General features: G+C 42.6%; 2 protein-coding genes across 5 annotated transcripts in view; one reads left to right on the top strand and one right to left on the bottom strand.

Annotated features, from left to right (window-relative positions):
* The window catches only part of GTF2E2 (general transcription factor IIE subunit 2), a 34,063-nt gene that overhangs the window by 2,925 nt on the left and 11,071 nt on the right, over positions 1 to 20,067 (top strand). For all 4 annotated transcript variants that reach the window (XM_083481956.1, XM_083481955.1, XM_083481957.1 and 1 more), the window contains one exon: positions 18,809 to 18,900. In XM_083481956.1, the coding sequence (XP_083338082.1) occupies positions 18,809 to 18,900 (92 nt within the window). The remainder of the gene's footprint in view (positions 1 to 18,808; positions 18,901 to 20,067) is intronic.
* On the bottom strand, positions 7,727 to 14,868 carry SMIM18 (small integral membrane protein 18). Its single transcript, XM_083482047.1, has 2 exons — positions 14,694 to 14,868; positions 7,727 to 8,349 (listed from the first exon to the last, which is right to left on the bottom strand). Exons 1-2 carry the CDS (start codon positions 14,851 to 14,853, stop codon positions 8,018 to 8,020), a joined length of 492 nt encoding a protein of 163 aa, XP_083338173.1. The 5' UTR covers positions 14,854 to 14,868; the 3' UTR covers positions 7,727 to 8,017.

The raw sequence follows: 20,067 nt of genomic DNA, 5'->3' as shown, positions 1-20,067 counted from the left end.
AAGATGTTTTATCACTTGTTTTTTGCTGCTCTGGGCTTCTTTGGAAGAAAGAACAGGATATAAATTTAATAAATAAATAAATAGATAATGTGCAAACCAGGGCACCTTGTATGTTTTGTGGTGGGGGGTCGGGAACAATTTAGATCAGTTAATGACTTGGGGATGGAGAAGTTGGACTATAAACCTTTTCTCAAAAAATACTACTACTAATAATAATTGACATAACAGAAATGGAGCTGAGGGACTGTTTTTCTCGGTTTGTGGTGCTCCTTCAAGAGAGAAGTAATATTATCTGAACTTTCATGCTGCAGAGCTGTGTTGCTAAAGTGATTCTAGCTCTCATGATAGTATTTTGTTAGTGTTTATAGTTTTTTTAATACAGTTTCCAGTTACATGAGTGAGGCTACTGTGTATTTCTACTCTTAAAAGAAAAAATTAAATCATCAGTTAAGATTCCAGTATCCCATTTCTGGGCCTTTATGTTATATCATAGCCTAGAAATGTGAGAGATGGAATTAACCCTGGCTTATATTGAGATTTCTGTTTGAGTGGCAGGTTTTTTTGCAGCTGGTGATAGGAGCCCATGCAGGCAAGTTAGGAGCAGTAAGGTAAGGAGACTTGCTGGGCACTAGCAGCTGGACAAAGGAATAGAGTAACACTATGCTCTAATAAAGCAAGCCTCATCATTCGGCCAGCTCCTGTTGCATGATTGCCATTCTTTCTTTCCTCCAGACTTCCTTCCTCAAGTCAATGATCATACACTTTCAGGGCCAATATTAAGAATTGCAAAGTTGGTGCTGCTGTTGATGTAGAGTCCTATCAGCCAGCTAAGCAGTTGTAACTCGCAGTGTTGAGTATTGCTTAGAATTCACTGAGACTTGCTTGTGGTTAGAAAAAGACTGCTGTACCACTCACCCCATGGCAGAATCAGTTCAGTCGTTTCCTCCCCTCACCTCATTAAACCAGATTGTAGAACTAAATGTTACATGAGCCTGCTGCCAAGAATTGCTTGTCCTGTCATCACCATGCTGTGTTCCCGTGCTCTGCATAATTTGATGGCAGCAATGAGACCTCATAGTGTAATGATATCATGGCATCAAGTTGTACTTTGTGTTGTACAGATTTTGGTGGAAGTGGGAACCCAACATAGGGCTACTTAGATTTGGTGCCAGCCTTGCTTTTCTTGTAAGGCTTAAATCCTCTCAAAGTCAAGAGCAGGAAACAATGCTGTTTTCATATTAACAGAGTTCCTTCCTTGCCTGACTGTTCCAAATATAAAAGAAAACACAGCACATACTATTGGGTTTTTCATGTTTTTTAACAAAGTTGTCAGCCCTACTGTGTAGATGCAGGGTTGACAAATATGCAATACGGTCAATAGTCGCGCTGGTATGCTTTCAAACTCATGTATTGGCATAAGGCTAGCTTTCATGGCATAATGCTTTCATCAGATGCATGGAATGTTACCCTGGATTGCCAGAATATTTTATATATATTGTGGTGTCTAAAGAAAAACATGTTAGCAGTAAGGTCAGAGGAGATGGAATACAAAAAATGCCAACAGCAGTAATTAACTGCAGTAATGTTGATAAATGTCATTGAGTTGGTAAGTTACAGATCGTAATTAATTTACCAATGTAAGAACGACTTGTTGAATGGTCTCTACAATTATTTTACATACAGCTAAAAAATTTTACTGTCAGTACTTCATGCATTTCATTTTCTTTTGACCTCCCTGCTAACATAATTTTCTCTCTCTGCACCAGGACAGCTAACCAGCGGTTCTCCAGTTGTTGTTGTGCTCTCAACTCCCATCAGCCCCAGCCAACAAGGCCAATGGTCAGGGATGACAGGAATTGTAGGACAGCACCATCTGGACTCCCAAATGTTAGCCACTCCTATACTCATTCTCTGATGGAATGCTTATACCATAATGAATATGTGAATAACTTTAAATATTTGAAATGTTCTACATAAATGATTAAAAAAATGTTGTTTGCTCATCTAATACCTTCAGATGTGCAGAATTCTAAAATGGTTCTGTGTTGCTATATGTGAGGGTTTGATTAGCTGCTTGTGCGTGAAAACGTGCTCCCTCAGAGTTTGTGCGACCCCACAAACCTCCGTGTGTGACGGAGCTCCTCAGACATGTCTGCTCTAGTCACTAGTAGAGTCCGACAGTGGCTGTCTGCGGAAGCGTTTCCAGCAAAGAAGTTCCTTAACGGAAACGCGTCTCCTGGACTCACGGCGTGACAGTTTCCTGCGAGGCGTGGGTCTGCCTATGGGAGACTCCGATACCTCCCCACTGTTCTCGCTGGAAGCCTCCCTGAGCCCTCCCTCCTGCTCGCATTCCCTCAGAGACCCACTCCTCCCCCTGCTGGTCCCTGCTTCAGCAGTTGAGTCTCTTTCATCCTGCCTGAGTCCCTCCACCACCTGATGCTCTGATGGCAGTTCCCTGACATCCACCTCCCCTCCAGGGCCCCCCTCACCCCCTCCCAATTCCTCCCCCCTGGGAGGTGAAGGGCTAAAACCCCGAAACGAATCTTCCTCATCTTCTGACGTCTCGAACAATTCTCTCCATCGATCGTCGTCCTGGCCAGCTGAATCCTCTTCCTCTTCAGAATCTGGGAACCCCTCCAACTCCTCTTCCTCGTCGGTGGTGGCAAAGTATTCCCTTCGGAACCTCGCTACCGGCTGAGGTTTACGTGGGAACCTCTGATGAAAAGTCTCTATTAAAACCTCGTCATTGACATCCTCTGCCCTAACCCAGGTGTTTTCCGACTCCGGTTCCCCTTCCCACATTACCAAATACTCTACTTGATCTCCCTTCCACCTGGAATCGAGGATCTCCGCTACATGGTAGCTGTGTTCCTTCTCCTCCATTGCTGGTCCCCTAGTGGCCCTCCCCTCACTGTCTCCTCTATACGGTGACAGCAACGACCTGTGAAAAACTGGGTGCAGCTTCATGTGGTTCGGTAACCGGAGCCTGAAAGCCACTGGATTGACCTGCTGTATGACTTCAAACGGACCCAGCCTTTTGGGTCTTAATTTCTTACAACCTCCTTTGAATGGCAACCCTTGGGTTGACAGCCACACCTGGTCCCCCACCCTGATGCTTTCGCCTTCCCTTCTGTTTTTGTCTGCCTGCCTCTTATATTCCTCCTTAGCCCTGTTTAAATTGAGTTGGAGCTGGCGATGGATCGCTTCCATTTCTTCCACGAACTGTTCTGCAGCTGGAACGCTCCAGTTCTCCCCCTCCCCCCCTGGGAAGGCTCTGGGATGGCACCCGTGATTAGCCAAAAAGGGGCTCATCCCCGTGGACACGTTCTCTGCATTGTTGTAGGCAAATTCTGCCAACGCCAACTTCTCCACCCAATCATTCTCTCTGTCATTAACATAACACCTCAAATATTGTTGGAGAACCCCATTTGCTCTTTCCGCCTGCCCGTTGGTTTCAGGATGACGGGCCGTCGAGAAATTAACCTCTACATGCAGTAAGCTCATGAGCTTCCTCCAGAACCTGGAAGTAAATTGTTTCCCTCGGTCTGAAACCACCCTCAAGGGGGCGCCATGCAACCTAAACACATTCTCTACAAACAATTTGGCGGTTTCTTCTGCTGTAACCGCATGTGAGCAGGCTATGAAGTGGGCCATTTTAGTTAACAGGTCTACTACAACCATGATGGCTGTTTTCCCTCTAGACCTTGGCAGATCAGTCATGAAATCTATTGCCACTGCTTCCCACGGTCTCTCAGGTGTGGGCAGTGGTTCTAATAAACCAGCCGGCGCCCGCCTCTCCCCCTTGGCTCTTTGGCATTGTTCACACCCTCTCACATACTCCCGCACATCTTCCCTGACCTTGGGCCACCAAAATTCCCTGGTAACCAGCCACATGGTTTTGTGTTGCCCAAAGTGCCCTGCTGTGGGGCTATCGTGCAGCTGCTTGAGTACCTTCTCCCTCAATTCCCCTTCAGGTATATATAACGCTCCCTTATAATACAATGCCCCATTTCTCTCCTCAAAACCACCGGATTTGTCTTCCTCCCCTCTGAGATCCCTGAGTTTCCCCTGGGCGTATGCATCCTGCACCGTACCCTCTACCAATTCCCTTTGCCCCACCAAAGTCGCCCCACACACCCAGCGGTCCTCTGGAATGATATGGGTTTCTTCGGGTGCTCCCTCCCCCTCCAAATATTCAGGTTTGCGTGAGAGAGCGTCCGCCCTAACATTCTCTGGGCCTGGCACATAACAAATCTCAAAGTTAAATTTGGAGAACTCTTGGGCCCATCTCAACTGCCTTTGGTTGAGCACTCGCGCCGTTCTCCAGTACTCTAGATTTTTATGGTCCGTGCACACTTGCACTTTATGTTGTGCACCAACTAGCAGATGCCTCCATCTCCGGAACGCCTCATGAATAGCAAGCAGTTCTCGGTCGTACACCGTGTAGTTCCTCTCGGATTTGTTCAGCTTCCGCGAGAAGAAGGCACACGGACGCCACTCTGACTCCTCCTTCCCCGGCTGCAGAAGAAGCACCGCCCCTATGGCTCTGTCAGATGCGTCTGTTTCAACCCTTAGCTTCTTTCGTAAATCCACATGCAGAAGTTGTTCTTCAGAGGCGAAGGCCCTTTTCAGTTCCTCAAACGCTCGCTCCGCCTCCGCCGTCCATACAAACTTCTTTTTACTGCTGAGACAGTCAGTGATGGGCGCCGTCAGATGGGCGAAGTTGCGGATGAACTTACGATAAAAGTTTCCAAACCCTAGGAACCTCTGCACATCCTTCTTGGTTTTGGGTGTTTTCCATTCCAGCACTGCCTGTACCTTGCCGGGATCCATGGCCAATCCCTTGTCTGACAGGCGGTACCCCAGGAATTCCACCTCCTTGGTATGGAACCGACACTTCTCCAGTTTGACCCACAGCCTGTTGGCTTGCAGTCTGCTCAACACTTCTCTGACGTCTCTCACATGTTGCTCCTCATTCTCAGAATACACCAACACATCATCTAGAAAGGCAACGCAATTCTTGTAGAGCAAAGGGCCCAGCACGTGGTTCATAAAAGATTGAAAACACGCGGAGCCTGCTTGTAATCCAAATGGCATAACGAGGTATTCAAACGCCCCCAAAGGGGTAAACATGGTGGTTTTCCATTCATCCCCTTTCCTTATGCGTATCAGGTTGTACGCCCCCCTTAGATCCAGCTTTGTGAAAATCTTTCCCTTCCTCACCCTGGTCAAAATATCATCAATTCTGGGCATAGGGAACGCCACCGGTTCAGTCACTGCATTCAGCCGCCTAAAATCACATACAAGTCTCGGCTTGTCCGCATTTTTTTTGTCCACAAAGAACACTGGGCTCCCCCCTGCTGCTTTGGACTCTCTGATGAAGCCTCTCTTCAGGTTCTTGTCAATGAACCCTCGCAACTCCTGCATTTCCCTGTCTGACATGGCATACAACTTGCCCACGGGAAGCTGTGCTCCTGGGAGTAAATTGATCTGACAATCAAAGGGTCTATGAGGTGGTAGTTGGTCAGCTTCCTTCTCGCTGAACACGTCGCTGAGATCTGCATACTGTGGTGGTACCTTCACCTTCTCCATTACTTCAGTCCCTGCTAGGGTGGCTTGGGCCCCTGCTGAACCCTTCTCCCCTTTGCAGTGTTCTAGGCAATGTGCTGAACCAAAGGACACCACTCTTTGATGCCAGCCAACCAGCGGATCATGTAGAGCTAGCCAGCTCATTCCCAAAATAATGGGAGCGCCTCCCAGGGTGGCCACATTAAACGCTATCAGTTCTGTGTGCCTTGCCACCCTCATTATCATTGGGACAGTCTGCAAGCGGACTCCTCCTCCCAACAACTCCCTGCCATCAATCGTGGTCACCTGCAGGGGGTTGCTTAAAGGGATGGTCTGTATCTGGTGTTCAGCAGCAAACTCCTTGCTCATAAAATTGCAGGAGCTGCCTGAGTCCAATAGCGCCTTTATTTTTAGGGGGTGCCCATTCTGCAGCTCTAGCGACACTTCAATCACTAGAGCAGGTCGAGGAGCTTCTGGCACGGGCACTTTCACTGCTCTTTGGCCTGGCTGCAGTGCCCCAATTGTGGCAACCAGGCGTTGGCTTTTACCTGCTCCGCTCCCCCTTCTTCTCCCCCCTCAACAGCTCCCACCATCCCTTGCCATTCCTTCCTCTGGGGGCAGACTCTGGCAAAGTGGCCTGGCTGTTGGCAGAGATAGCATTTCCGGGGGCCCTTTCCCTCCTTCTTAGCTCCCTCGCTGGTTTTTGAAAATGCGCGCGCGCGCGCTGTTCCGATTTCCATCGGCTCTGCCGGCGGGAAAGCTGGCTCAGGAATGTCTGGAATGCGGAACTCCTTCCAACGTTCCCCTCTCCCTTCCCGCCTCTCCAAGGCTCTTGCCTCCTGCCGCGCTCCTATGGTCAGCGCAGATTTGGTCAGCTGATCCATAGATTCCGCCCTGGGGCTCCGTGCCAGCTCGTCTTTCACCCCCGAAGAAAGACCTTCTTCAAATAGCATTTGAACGGGAGCCGCCGATAAATCCCAACTCAGTCTGTGAATCAGCATGGTAAACTCAGTCCAATATTCACGGACCGATCGACTTCCCTGCTTACAAGCCATTAGCTGTCTGCGCACCACCCCTTCCTCAATATCGCTGGAAAACATGAGATCCATTGCACGAAAGAACTTCATTGTGTCCTTTAGTATGTCATTGTGCGTTGCCATTAGGGGTCGAACCCAGTCTCTAGCCCCTTTCTCAAGATGCCCAATTACAAAAGCAACTCGCGATTCCTCATCAGGGAACTCATCAAACTGCACATTAAGGGCATATTGCATCTCTGTCCTAAAAGCATGGTAGTCCTTGGGGTCCCCCCCAAATTTCTGCACCAATCCTGGTACCTTTCTGGGGAATTGCGTGGCTCTCCCCTTCTTGTCTGCATCCTGAGCCCTTCTCTCCTCCAACCTCGCCGTCTGCAGGGCCAGTTGAACCTCCAACGCTCGGTATCTATCTTCCAAGCTTGGACCAGCTCCAGCCCCTGCTCCTCCGGTTCCGGTTGGTTCGCTCATGATGCCTTCTCTTGCACAGGCAGCGTACAAAGACTGTCGGACTGCTGTGAGGGTTTGATTAGCTGCTTGTGCGTGAAAACGTGCTCCCTCAGAGTTTGTGCGACCCCACAAACCTCCGTGTGTGACGGAGCTCCTCAGACATGTCTGCTCTAGTCACTAGTAGAGTCCGACAGTGGCTGTCTGCGGAAGCGTTTCCAGCAAAGAAGTTCCTTAACGGAAACGCGTCTCCTGGACTCACGGCGTGACAGTTTCCTGCGAGGCGTGGGTCTGCCTATGGGAGACTCCGATACCTCCCCACTGTTCTCGCTGGAAGCCTCCCTGAGCCCTCCCTCCTGCTCGCATTCCCTCAGAGACCCACTCCTCCCCCTGCTGGTCCCTGCTTCAGCAGTTGAGTCTCTTTCATCCTGCCTGAGTCCCTCCACCACCTGATGCTCTGATGGCAGTTCCCTGACACTATACTTCTTTGGGTTTGATAAGCTTTCAGACTATGACAAATACTTTAAAAATAGAATCAGTCTTAGTGCTATTTTTTACTCTGCTGTTTTTATACACTTTACTTTGTCTTTTTATATGTTATTACTTGTTGCCTGCCTTGGGAAAGAAATATTGAATGACAATAATATTTATTTTTTAAATAAATTAAGCAGTAGACATAATTGGTCAGATGAACAAAATTTTACTCCAATCTAGTCAACAGGTTTTCATTGTAAAACCAACAAAGAAACCACTTTTACATAAAATCCATTTTCACATAACACTGTGATTGATCATCCCAGTATTAAGCATTTTGTGAACTCTTCAAGTTTCTATCCACCAGTGAACAAAAAATGGTGCTAATGATATTTAAGGCTAAGCAGAATCTGACTTGCTTGGTCAAAAGTTGCAAGCAGCTTTATTATAATATTGAACATAGGTTTTGTTGCAGGTGCTAGCAAAACAGTCCATTGCTACACCACTTCTGTTTCACGTTTCCTGAAGCTGTCCATCATAGATCTAACAGGGTTTGGTTCATTCTCCAAGTCTTTCATAGTTTTGTTTTTCACACAGCAGCAGCAGTCAAGCAGCTCATATAAGAAAGCTAGCACCACCAAACATATTACAGTAAATATAAATATGACCAAAATGACAAAGCAGGCAGTGTTCCAGTTGTCATGGAAAGGATAAATCTTCTGCACTTGAAAACCAAGATATTGGTAGAGGGATGTAGTTTCATTCCAACGGCTATTGTTGAATGTTGCCATGTTGAGAGAGTCTTCCAACTTCCGTCTCTGCACCAGCTCTGTGTGTTGAAATATACAAACAGGAAAGTTGGTGATTTTCCTTTGTTGTTAAATTTTTATGCTTTTTCCTGTCACCAACAAAATAGAACTGTTTCTTCCTATGTAAATAGTTTGAGCTAGGTTGTGTTGTTTAATCGGCTAATTGTTTGTTCATGTTTCTTGCTATAGTTTTATATAACGGTGTTGACCTGCAGGTACATTAATTCAGTTTTATTTCAAATAAAGCAAAGTTTTGGATCATAGTGCTTACTTTATGTTTCTTACTGTATTGCAAGACTGCATCAGTCATGCGTAGGACTAGACATTTGATTGGACAGATACTGTCAAATAATGGTCATGTATTTTGAAATCAACTTTATTAGAACAAAAAACAGGTTTGACATTTTGCAAATTGTAAAAACAAGTTAACCTCTCCCCCCCCCAACCCAATTAACTTACAAAATGGTAATTGCTATCATTTTTAATGTTGGGTAAAGTTTGTATAAATGTGAACAATTTACTGATCAGTTCTCTCAGTTTCATCCTGAAACATGGTCAGCCTACAGTTGTTGTTGTTGTTGTTGTTGTTGTTGTTTAAAAAAAGTAAAGTAAAACAGAAAGATAAGCCAAGTAACAGCAACTATTGAAAAACAAAAAAATAGTTTTTAAAAGCACTTGTGCAGGCCATAAATTCTTTGGTTCCTTCAGTAAACAAGATGAAGTCCTAGGCAGTAGTTGCCTGTGGATAAGCAGCAGTAGAAGCTTTCTCTGTGACTGCTATAGGGCTAGGGAGCAAGCAGACTTCACTCTTGATCTTGCTAGTGAATGACACCATGATGAAATAAATTGGTAAATTGCCAGCTGTACAATGGCTAGTTTATATATAATGCTAAACCGTGGTTCATTTAGCCACAGTGTGGTTTGTTTGAATGTCCAAACCTAGATCAGCAGACTGACTATGGTTTGTTTTCTCACAACAAAGTGTGATGTAAAATCACGGTTTATTGTTGGCTAACAAGCTGGCTTACTAACTTTGCTTGGATATGTCTGCATTCTTGCTTAGCCATAGTTTATATGACCACCCCTCTCACTAAGCCATGGGTTGGCAAACTAAGGCCCGGGGGCCAGTTCCGGCCCAATCGCCTTCTAAATCCAGCCCGCAGACGGTCTGGGAATCAGCGTGTTTTTACATGAGTAGAATGTGTCCTTTTATTTAAAATGCATCTCTGGGTTATTTGTGGGGCCTGCCTGGCTTTTTTACATGAGTAGAATGTGTGCTTTTATTTAAAATGCTTCTCTGGGTTATTTGTGGGGCATAGGAATACATTATTTTTTTCAAAATACAGTCTGCCCCCCCCCCAGGTCTGATGGACAGTGGACCAGCTCCCTGCTGAAAAAGTTTGCTGACCCCTGTAAGCTATAGAGGCATGAGACAAAAACAGTTGGAAAACAAACCAATCATTGGAGAAACAAGCCATGTTTGGCCATCTGTGAGACAGTTTGTGGTTTGTTGGACATACAGTGGCTTAAACAAATCATGAGTTAGCATTACATGCTAACACAGCCAATGACAATCTTGACTTCATGGAATATTTGGCCATATTTGACTGCTTGGCTGACTGGCATGCCAAACTTAGTCATTTTGTTTGAATTAAGTTCTAGTGTTTAGAATATAATTCTTTGGTCATAATTCACATCACAGTGTATTTCTATGCAGAAGTAAGTCCCACTAAGTTCAATGGGGCTTCATCCCAAGTAAATTAGCATAGGTTTGCAGCTTTAGAGAACTTTTTAAAGGTCACCAAGATTTGTGTCTAGATTAATGTCTACTCATACAATGGAAATGCCCTTTATTCCCCTCTGCTTCCCGCATACCCTTCCAAATCTGCACTAATAGTATCTCAGACCTTTGGAGAAGATTTGGGGCTGTATTGTACACAAGATGTCCATTCTGGTTGCATTTAGGCATTGTTGATTTTAGCTCTCTGATTCCCAGGTTCAGAACAAACTAAGGTGTTAAATCAATTTCTTACCATGCCTTGTTCAAAAACTCCAAAACAACAGTTTCTTGGTTTAGAACTATGGTCAATGAGAGACTTCTGGGTTTAATTACAGTGCACAGAGGAAAAGGAAGGAGCAGCATGTGCAGGCAAAAGGCTAGCACATATTTCAGCCAAATAAGCTAAGATCTGATCATTTGAACAAGGCCCATATGTCTTCTGGGTCATAGTAATCCAAGTAGTACAGATTAATGTTGGTCACTTCATATAATTCTCTGAAATGGCAGCTTTTGGTACAAATAACAGCCAGACATCAAAATCAGAAGGATATATTGCTGTTTAAAGGGCTCTGAGCATCAATGAAGACCTTGCTTTTGTGAATGTATAACATTTATTGGAAGTTTAACAAAAATTGTAATTGCCATGACAGTCATACTCTCGAGGTCAAAACAAATGCTAGAATCCTTTTCTAGCCCATGTTTTTACCTAAAGAGTAAAATGTAGGCTAGTGCTATTAATCACAGTTCTATTTTTAAATGAGTTTGATTAACACAATAAGGTCCAAATAACTTTGCATTGTGTGCTATTTGTTTGGTACTCTCACATTTATAATGGTGCCTCTCTCTTTATTTGCTTAGATTGTTGAACTCTTTATGGTCTAATTGTAGGAGCTAATGAGATAAGAGTTAAACCAGTGGCTCTCAATGTGAAGTACAACTTTTTAAAAATGAGATCTTAGTTTCTTCTTGAGATCTCTAGAGAAAGATAGTAATTGGCACAGGGAAAGTCTCCATCTCTGGGCCTTGGAAGACAGAATTCTGGATTGACTTGGTTGAGAAGAGGCTTCCCCAGTCAAATCGAGAGAGAGAGAGAGAGAGAGAGAGAGAGAGAGAGAGAAATCCTGTCTGCTTATGGAAAGCAAGCTCCCGTTGGACTCCTCACCTGCAAGCATACACCAACACAACCCAGTGAGAGAGCTCAAAATGGGGGTGGGGAATTGGATGGAGCTGACAAACCCCCACTCACACTCCTTTGGCTGTGAGACATCCTCCACACACAACCCACAGCTACTATCGCCAAAAGAGAAGACCTACTAGAGGCCATTGGGGTCGCCATCTCAATATTAGGACTACTCCCAAAACTGTTCTAGCTCTGCTTTATTATCTGTGCACCTAACAGTCAGGGAATGCCATGGATCCCAAGCCTCTAGGCTCCTGCTCAACAATGATCAGAAAAGTAATATTGAAATGTATTGGCCAACATGGTCTCTTAAGCTGCATGACAGCCCCACTCCCCACTCACATGAAGCCTCAGTAGTAAATGCAAGAGAGCTTTGGACTACAGCTTTGAGCTACACACCCAAAGCTTGAGGAGCTTGATCATCTTGTTGGGGGGGGGGACACCTAATGTTCTCCATTCCCCATCCCTGTTGTAGAATGGGAGAGCACCGATACTGCCTTTGTGTCTTCGATGTAAGCAGTTCTAGACTACAGTTCACCCACCAGTCTAGTCATCCGTCTGCTGGATTTTTCTGCCTTGCGGGGGGGGGGGGGGATTTGGGAAAATTGCCCCATCAGAAAAATCAACATAGAGAAAAGAGCCTGCTTGTTAGTGCATGATGGAAGAACAGTCTTGGAAGTAAGAGCCACAGCTAGGCTCTTCTGTTTTAGAGGTAACTAGACCTCACATGGCATCATTGAGCAGCAGGCAGTGTTACAAACTTGGATAGAAAAGCTAGGAGCCAAAAGGCTTCTGGGACATGGGTTGTGGGCTCCAACACAGAACGTCTAGCTGTCACTGAGGGGGTGGGGTGGCAACACTTTTTATTTATTATTTTGATAAGCATGAACTAATACGCAATTCACACAAGTGACACATTGTTAAGATCACATTTTTAGCATAAACTGTTAATACATGCTTAGATTGGTGTTTAGAATTAAAATATTGGTACCATACTTCAGTTTTCAAAATATTCTACTCTTTATTGTTAAACTCCTTAACTTATTGTCTATCCTTATCAAATACTTTGAGGTTTCAAAGCACATACATTTCAGTGATCCTTGAGTGTCAGCCAGGCACGAAAAACGGCACCCAGACTTTTTGAGGTGCTCACAAATAGAGAATCTTTAGGCACAAAATGCGCCTGGCACCCTGCTAATTTCGAACCCTGGCAGCTGGTAATACTTGTCACAGAAAGATGGCTGGACTTGGCTATGGAGAGCTTCTGTCATTTCTTCCAAAGGCAGTTTTAGTGGAGACAAAAAGACAAAGCCCTTTTGGTAACACACTACATAGACATAGGCAAGAGTCTTAACTAGTGAGAACAGCTTTCCTTTCCAGCTCTCCACTGGTATATAGACTGCCCAGCTGTGTGTTGAAAATATGAACATGAAAAGCTAAGAGTGTTGGGATTTATTGAATTTCCTGGAAAGAACTGCCATGAGCTTAATTTGATCAGTTTAATTTTGAAGCAGGACCTACAGTGTGCTCCAAATTATCAAGAGCAGGGGAGAAGAGGAAGCAAAACACCCACAATAAAAAGAGCATTTGGATTCCTATTGTACTTTGATCCTGCCAAATAACGCAAGATACAGGAAAGAAAACAAAACACCTAATTGCCCACGGTGCCTCTAGCAGGTGCTTGTGCCCAATGGTGGTAGTGCAGTGATAAGAGATTGGGCCATGTTTTGAAGGTTCCTGTTTAGCCACAACTGACACATAGGATCCAACATTTTACTGCTGTAAATAGAGGCAACAGAGCTTGGGAAGTATATAAAATTATGAACAAAGTGCATGGCCTAAATTATTAGAAAAGCCTGATGAGTCCATAGGTCATAAAGGTATTGTTGCCTACTGATTGCTTTTCTATGAAAGGAATCCTATATATCTATTTGGCCTAAATATCAACAACCTGACGTATTTTTGGGGTGTGTGAATAATGTATGAGGCTGTGTTTCATTTTAGTTGAAAAAGCAGAGTACAGTGGTTTAAAAAACTGATTGTAATCCGATTAATGATTGCTACTGGTGGTATTATGTTGTTATAAGTTTGTACAAAGACTTAAAAACAACATATTTCAATAATATTTAGGGGAAGGGTGAAATATAAATGTAACTATTTAAGAGAGCTTCAGACATGGCTATCAAGGGAGTGACTGCCTTTTATTTTTAAATAGTACTTGTGCCAGGAGGATTAGCCCTGATAGAATGTGGTATAAAGACATGATGGTGCTTAGTAAATCAGTAAATGTATTACTGTCCAATACTGATTGTTTTAAGAATGGGCATTTGTATTTACATGCTGACAATTATGCTTTGGAAGGGTTCTTTCTTTTACTACCTTGAGATTAAAATTTTGAAACAAAATGTTTGGTTTTACAGTAAGGTAAATATATATATATGTATGTGTGCACTTCATTGTGTGCCCACACAATCAAATGACAGTTAAATATTTCATGATTATTTGTATGTACTTTCTGCTTGACTTATTTTTACTTAGCCATATGGAAAGCAGTAAAAGCACATGACTTGCAAAGTAGGTTCTCTAGGTCATTTTAAAGAAGTTCCGTATGGAAACATACGAGAACATGTTTTTAAGGACGATCTTCTCTGCAGTCTTATACCCACTTATCTGAGAGTAAGACCCATTGAACTCAGTGGGGCTTACATCTGAATAGACATGCATGGAATTGTAATGTTAAATGAACCAGTACAACATAAAACTTAACAGCTCATGTTTACTCTGAAGCCCCTCTGGTTTCAGTGGGGCTTACTCCCAAATTAGAGGATATAGTATTTCAGCCCAAAACAATAATCACTTCACACTTGAACTAGCAGAATCCCATGTCAGTGATCCATCTTGGAAGAGGTACAATAGCTAAGTGCTAAGGGTTAAGGCTAGTCCAAGATTCCAGCTTAGTGGGTTTGGTTAATAGCATTTTTTGTGTGCAGTTTAGCGATAGTTTAAATTTGAGGACAAAAGAATCTTACTAGCACAGCCTTATTTCATATTTATTTAACAGTAGCTTTTACCAGGCAAAATTAGATTAATTAGTAGGTCACACGTTGCCTCAAAGGGATTTTGATCACAGAATATTACTGGGTGTGTTGGGCTCTCTCTGTAAGATGGATGGTCATCAATTCTTCATGAATGCACAGATGGTAAGATTCTCTATTAGCACAAGAGAAGCGTCTCTGCATTTAAGCAGCACATAATCCAGCTTTAGATGCAAGAGAAAGTAAACAGTTTGTATTTTTTTTAAAAAAATTGTAGATAGGGGTCTTGCATGCTTTGATTTATTTTAAAAAATCTGTTTTGCCTTCAGATAATAATTGTACAACAGTTTAAAAAAGGTATAAACCTACCTCTTTTTAGAAAGGATGCTGGAACAGTGCTGATCTGCTGTTTAATACAGCCTCGGGTACAGCTAAAATGGAGCTCTGCTGCTATTGGCTGAAGCAGAACGCAGCTGACAACTTCCTTTATGCTCATTTGCATCAGACCCCTACTCGAGGAGGAAATCATTCATAAATCTGAAATGTAGAGGGTATCTGTCTAGATCTTCTTCCCCTGCCTTGCCATTCCCCCAGAAGCTCCTTTAACCATTAAATATATTTATAAATAATGTGGCCTTTTGTGCTTTTGCTTTGATCCGAGCAAGGCACTTATTGTGTTAATGCCTTCAGGTTTCTTTGCTCTTTTAATGACATACCAAGCTGGTGCGAACCATCCATAACTAGTCAGAATCTTAATAGAAGAGATTTACTGCCTGATCTAAATTTCCTATATTATTATGTACACTCACACAGACACACATTTTGTCTTTTCTGCTTTGTCAACCATTTATGGTAAAAGGCATTGAAATATTTGAAACTACATCGTAGTTTGTGAATTGTATCCGTAATATTTACCTTTTTTCTTTTGTTGCTTTCTGACCCGTTTCTATAGCTGAAATAGACAGGGAAGACCAGGTGATAGTTATGAGAATTACAATGTGTTTTGAATTCTTCAAAATGTGTCCAAATTTGTTATTCTGTCTTTCTTTAAAATATTGTAGGCTGTTTTTCTAGCATCTTAAGGCAGCTAGCAAAATACCAGAGATTATTATTAACAACAAAAAAGAAATAAGCCAAAAACAGAATAACCTCTGGAAAATTAGAAATTTAGGTTTTTGTTTTCCACAAAATATATCTGAAAATAATGCCAGTGTTCTGTTTCAATGGATTCGTATTACCACTTAGGAAAGAAAACTGAATTTGTTATCACTTTGACTACTTGTATAAAAGTGATTAAAAAGCCATCATGCTAAGTAGTTTTGGGTGTACATTTTCCTTTACTTTTTCAGTAGGAGTACACCAAGGAAGAGAAACTATCAATTCCAGTTAAAACAATATTTCATTTTAATATAACTGACTCTATGAATTAAAAACAGAGACATTGTTAACTATGAAAATCCTTTAATAAATCCATTTATTAAATTTAAAAAAAGAGCAAAGCTAGGCCAATCTGAAATAAAGCAAAACAACAACAACAGCTTAATGGCTTGGGAATGGGGTTACTAAATTTGCTTTCAACTATACAAATACATTCAAGAACTCTGTACCATCAGAAGTATGGTGAGGGGGCATGAGAAAATATAATCTTCTTGGCTGTGGGAAGGGATTATGGAACCGTCTCCTTATGGAGGTATTCCTGACCCAATCACTGGTTGCCTTTCCATAAGAACAGAAGACTGTTTCACTGTAGCATTCTTTTAATTAACTACTGCCTTTGTTATAGTCTGTTCACATTATTTTAATAATTTACTGATGGTTTTGCTTGTAGTTTTGTTTTTATTGTATTTTACTATTATGAGATTCCTTGGGTACAGTGTGTAGAGAAAATCAGCCTGTGAATTGTTATACTGCATAATAACTGAGATAAATCTCAAATTTTCATTCATTGCCAGGAGTCTGATTTTTACCCTAAGTCAGTCTAAAATACATTTATCCAGTTCACTCGACCACTTTGTTTGATACAGTAATTGCAGAGACTTTCCACTGGGTCAGATGTGGTAAAATTATTTTTAGTTAATGGTCTTTTCTGGCACATGAATCCAGATAAGATTGCCACATGTTCGAAATTTACCGGACACAGCTGGGATTTTGCCATCTGTAACAGCGCTTGGGCAGAAATCTCTTGAGTGTCCAGGAAAATCTGGACGTATGCCAACCTATGTCGGAAGTGTTGGGGTTTTTTTTTGCAAATTTCCTTTAAAATAATTCCAAAACTAAATTTTTGTTTTATTTTATTTTTGTGTCCGGATTTTCACTTTTTGAAATATGGCAACTCTAGTTCAACAAATGGTTTTGCTGTTGGAAACCCAGGGCCAATGGACTTGTGGTACTAGAATGAATGTTACTGGGAAGGATTTGAGAGAGCTGGCAACTTTTCAGAGCCTAAAGAATTCAGTGGCCTTTTCTTGCATGTGGGATCTAAAATATATGCTTATTTGGCTTGGTTAGTGCTAGAGAAATTGGGAGGCAGTTTAATTTCTATTTACAGTCTGTAAGACATGGGACAATTAGGGAGATTTTATTTATTACTGTATGTCATCTCATATCCTGCTATTTCTGGGTCTGGTGGACCCTCAGCTGCCTTATAGACAGATGGTTGTCCCTAATAAAGTTGTCTAGTTAGTGTAAGGAATTCTGCTTGCGCAACAGGACTTCTTCTTTCGTCCTCTTGTCTCTCCCACCATCTGATCCCAGGGGGTTGGGGTTCCCCTCCAAAAAGATGCAATAAACAATATATGAATCCAATCACATAAGGTAAAAAAGTAGCAGAATAATACATTAAAAAGCAGTATCAGAATAAAAGCATCAGTATTCAAAAGCTATCCAGAATAGGTTTTCATTGCTTGTGGAGGCTATACATTGGAAGACAATTCCTTAAGTGTGCTGTTGCGCTTGAAAAGGCCTGGTTTCTCATGCTCCCCTGCTTCATTTCTGAAGGCATGAGGACTCAGAAGAGGAATTGCCAGTGCTAATGAACACAATCGGATAATACAGTTTCAGTTCTTGTGCTTTTAACTGTTTTTAATTATCTTTCATGTGCTTCACCTAGAGATGGTTGTTTAGAAGGCAATCAATAAAATATGGTAATACAGTGGTACCTCGGGTTACATTCGCTTCAGCTTATAGACTCTGCTAACCCAGAAATAGTACCTCGGGTTAAGAACTTTGCTTCAGGATAAGAACAGAAATCATGCGGCAGCAGCAGGAGGCCCCATTAGCTAAAGTGGTGCTTCAGGTTAAGAACAGTTTCAGGTTAAGAACGGACCTCCAGAACGAATTAAGTACTTAATCCGAGGTAAAAGGTACCCCTGCCCGTACGGGCCAGTCGTGTCCGACTCTAGGGTTGCGCGCTCATCTCGCTCAAGAGGCCGGGAGCCGGCGCCGTCTGAAGACACTTCCGGGTCACGTGGCCAGCGTGACGAAGCTGCAACTGGCGAGCCAGAACCAGTGCCGCATACAGAAACGCTGTTTACCTTCCCGCTATCTACTTGCACTTAGGGGTGCTTTCGAACTGCTAGGTGGGCAGGAGCTGGGACCGAACGGCGGGAGCTCACCCCGCCGCAGGGATTTGAACCGCCGACCTTACGATCAGCAAGTCCTAGGCACTGAGGTTTTACCCACAGCGCCACCCGCGTCCCATTTAATCCGAGGTACCACTGTAATAATTTACTAGTTGGTTGAAGCATTTATTGTCTCCAGCCCCCTTCACATGCAGTCACCATGCCACTTAAGTGTCTGATAAATAACCATTTGGCCCTACCTGTGTTACTGCTTTACTTTACATGCTTTTTATCATTGTGGGATCACTCCATGGGAATACAGTGGTGCCCCGCAAGACGAAATTAATTCGTTCCGCAATTTTTGCCGTCTAGCGAATTTTTCGTCTTGCGAAGCACGGTTTAAACGGTTTAACAAAGTCGCAAGACGTTTTCGTCTTGCGAAGCAAGCCCATAGGGGAATTCGTCTTGCGAGGCAAATCACGAACAAAAAAACCTTTCGTCTAGCGAGTTTTTTGTCTTGCAAGGCATTCGTCTTGCGGGGCACCACTGTATGTCTTCTGCAGAGTTTCATGTGCAGGGAACCTCATTCATGCTGTGTGGAAGGCTTGAGGCTCATTGCTGGTAATCTGTAAATATCGTTAACACCAAGGCTGCCAAGTTTTGCAAAACTCCCAGTGTAACACAATTTGTAAAGAGATACTCTGCTTTAAAAATGTCACAAACAGTTTATTGATAAAGATTACTCCTATGATAATGAACTGTGCTTTGAAAATCTTTGTTTCTCCAAACATGTAATAAGTGCTGTTTCTGAAAATACTGTAATGCATATGAGAACTGCTAGGTCTTGCTCGTAGCTTTTTCTTTGTGGTTATGGTAACAGAAGGGTATATTTAGCCTAAATGAGAACATGTTTTTCCTTTGCAGATCACAGCAATGGATCTTTTAACTTGAAAGCCCTTTCTGGTGGATCTGGCTACAAGTTTGGAGTCCTTGCAAAAATAGTGAATTATATGAAGGTATAATCATTTGTTTCCAGATATTTAGAACAATAAAGTGTGCACCTTCTAGTATAATTTCCTTAATCTCAGCAGCAATATTAAATGTATGTGACAAGGAAAATGGCTAGATGCAAAAAAGTGGCATATATCTTTCAGGCATAACTCTGCTGCTTTTGGGGAGGATACTATTCTGCCTGCCAACTGAGGTCTATCATTTCCTGCTTAATCCTTAAGAGTGGGAAATGGGAGTAGGGTATCAGCTAAGCTCTGCCTTGAAGGCTTCTGATTTAAGCACAAATATGACCATACCTAGCAGCACACAACAACCACAAGCTGATTGATTTCCTCTGACAGTTGGTATCCTGGAAACCTTGTTTCCTGTGCGGAAATGACTATAGAAATTAAGAGGTGCAATTTTGTTTATAGGTCTCTCACAGACTATTTAAACCCCGGGTTAAAAGTGCTAGTTTTAATAGGGAATAAGTAGGCATAAGGGAAATGTGAGACACTGAAGTAAGGATTTAGTCTTTTCTTCATTTGCATAGCAGTACACGACATATCTGTGACTAACCAAGAAGTAACTATATTTTTATGTAACCACAGGCATTAAAATATAAACTCTTGTGATTTCATTGTTTGCAGCAATGAGCTAAAAAGTATAAAAAGTATTATTGTGGCTAACACCTGGCTTGGAATAATAATTTTGTACAAGTTAATTTTCACTGTAGCTACAGTAAGGACATTATTCATCTGAATTAATATATATACCTTAGTTCATACAATAAAAAAATGGGTGAGTGGCTGTAGTCCAATGGTTTATTAGACCTGCTGGTCCAGTTGTAATTTTGTGGACAGAGTAAGATTACATTTATTGCATTTGGATCTGCTGGTGAAAGTGAATAGAGCTATGTCAAACTCTGCAGTTCTGTTCTCATTTGGTAGAAGGTCTAACTACATTGTGCAGTATGATATTATTACAACTTACATTGATTGGAGCTTCTTTCCCCAATGTGCATTTTGATAAGAGTTAACCAAACTCAGTTTTGACAACCCTGCCCATGTTGCAAAGCAGGAGAGCTACCTGGTACAGGCTGGTTGGGGTAAGAGCCAAGCTGTAGATCAATGTGCCCTTGATCTTGAGATTTCACCCACCTGTTACCTAGATGCTGGTTTCCTTTCCTATGA

The sequence above is a fragment of the Podarcis liolepis genome (genome assembly GCF_965112155.1).
Source record: "Podarcis liolepis genome assembly, chromosome: 17".
NCBI classification, from domain to species: domain Eukaryota; kingdom Metazoa; phylum Chordata; class Lepidosauria; order Squamata; family Lacertidae; genus Podarcis; species Podarcis liolepis.
Note: the sequence above shows the minus strand (reverse complement) of the source record. Positions and strands in the feature narration are given on the sequence as shown.

What these genes read in the sequence shown, in the direction of transcription:
- SMIM18 (XM_083482047.1), bottom strand. Translation starts at nt 14,853, where the DNA reads ATGATTTCCTCCTCGAGTAGGGGTCTGATGCAAATGAGCATAAAGGAA. An exon ending in AGCATCCTTTCTAAAAAGAG is followed by an intron (nt 8,350 to 14,693) that starts GTAGGTTTATAC and finishes TTCAACACACAG; the next exon opens with AGCTGGTGCAGAGACGGAAG.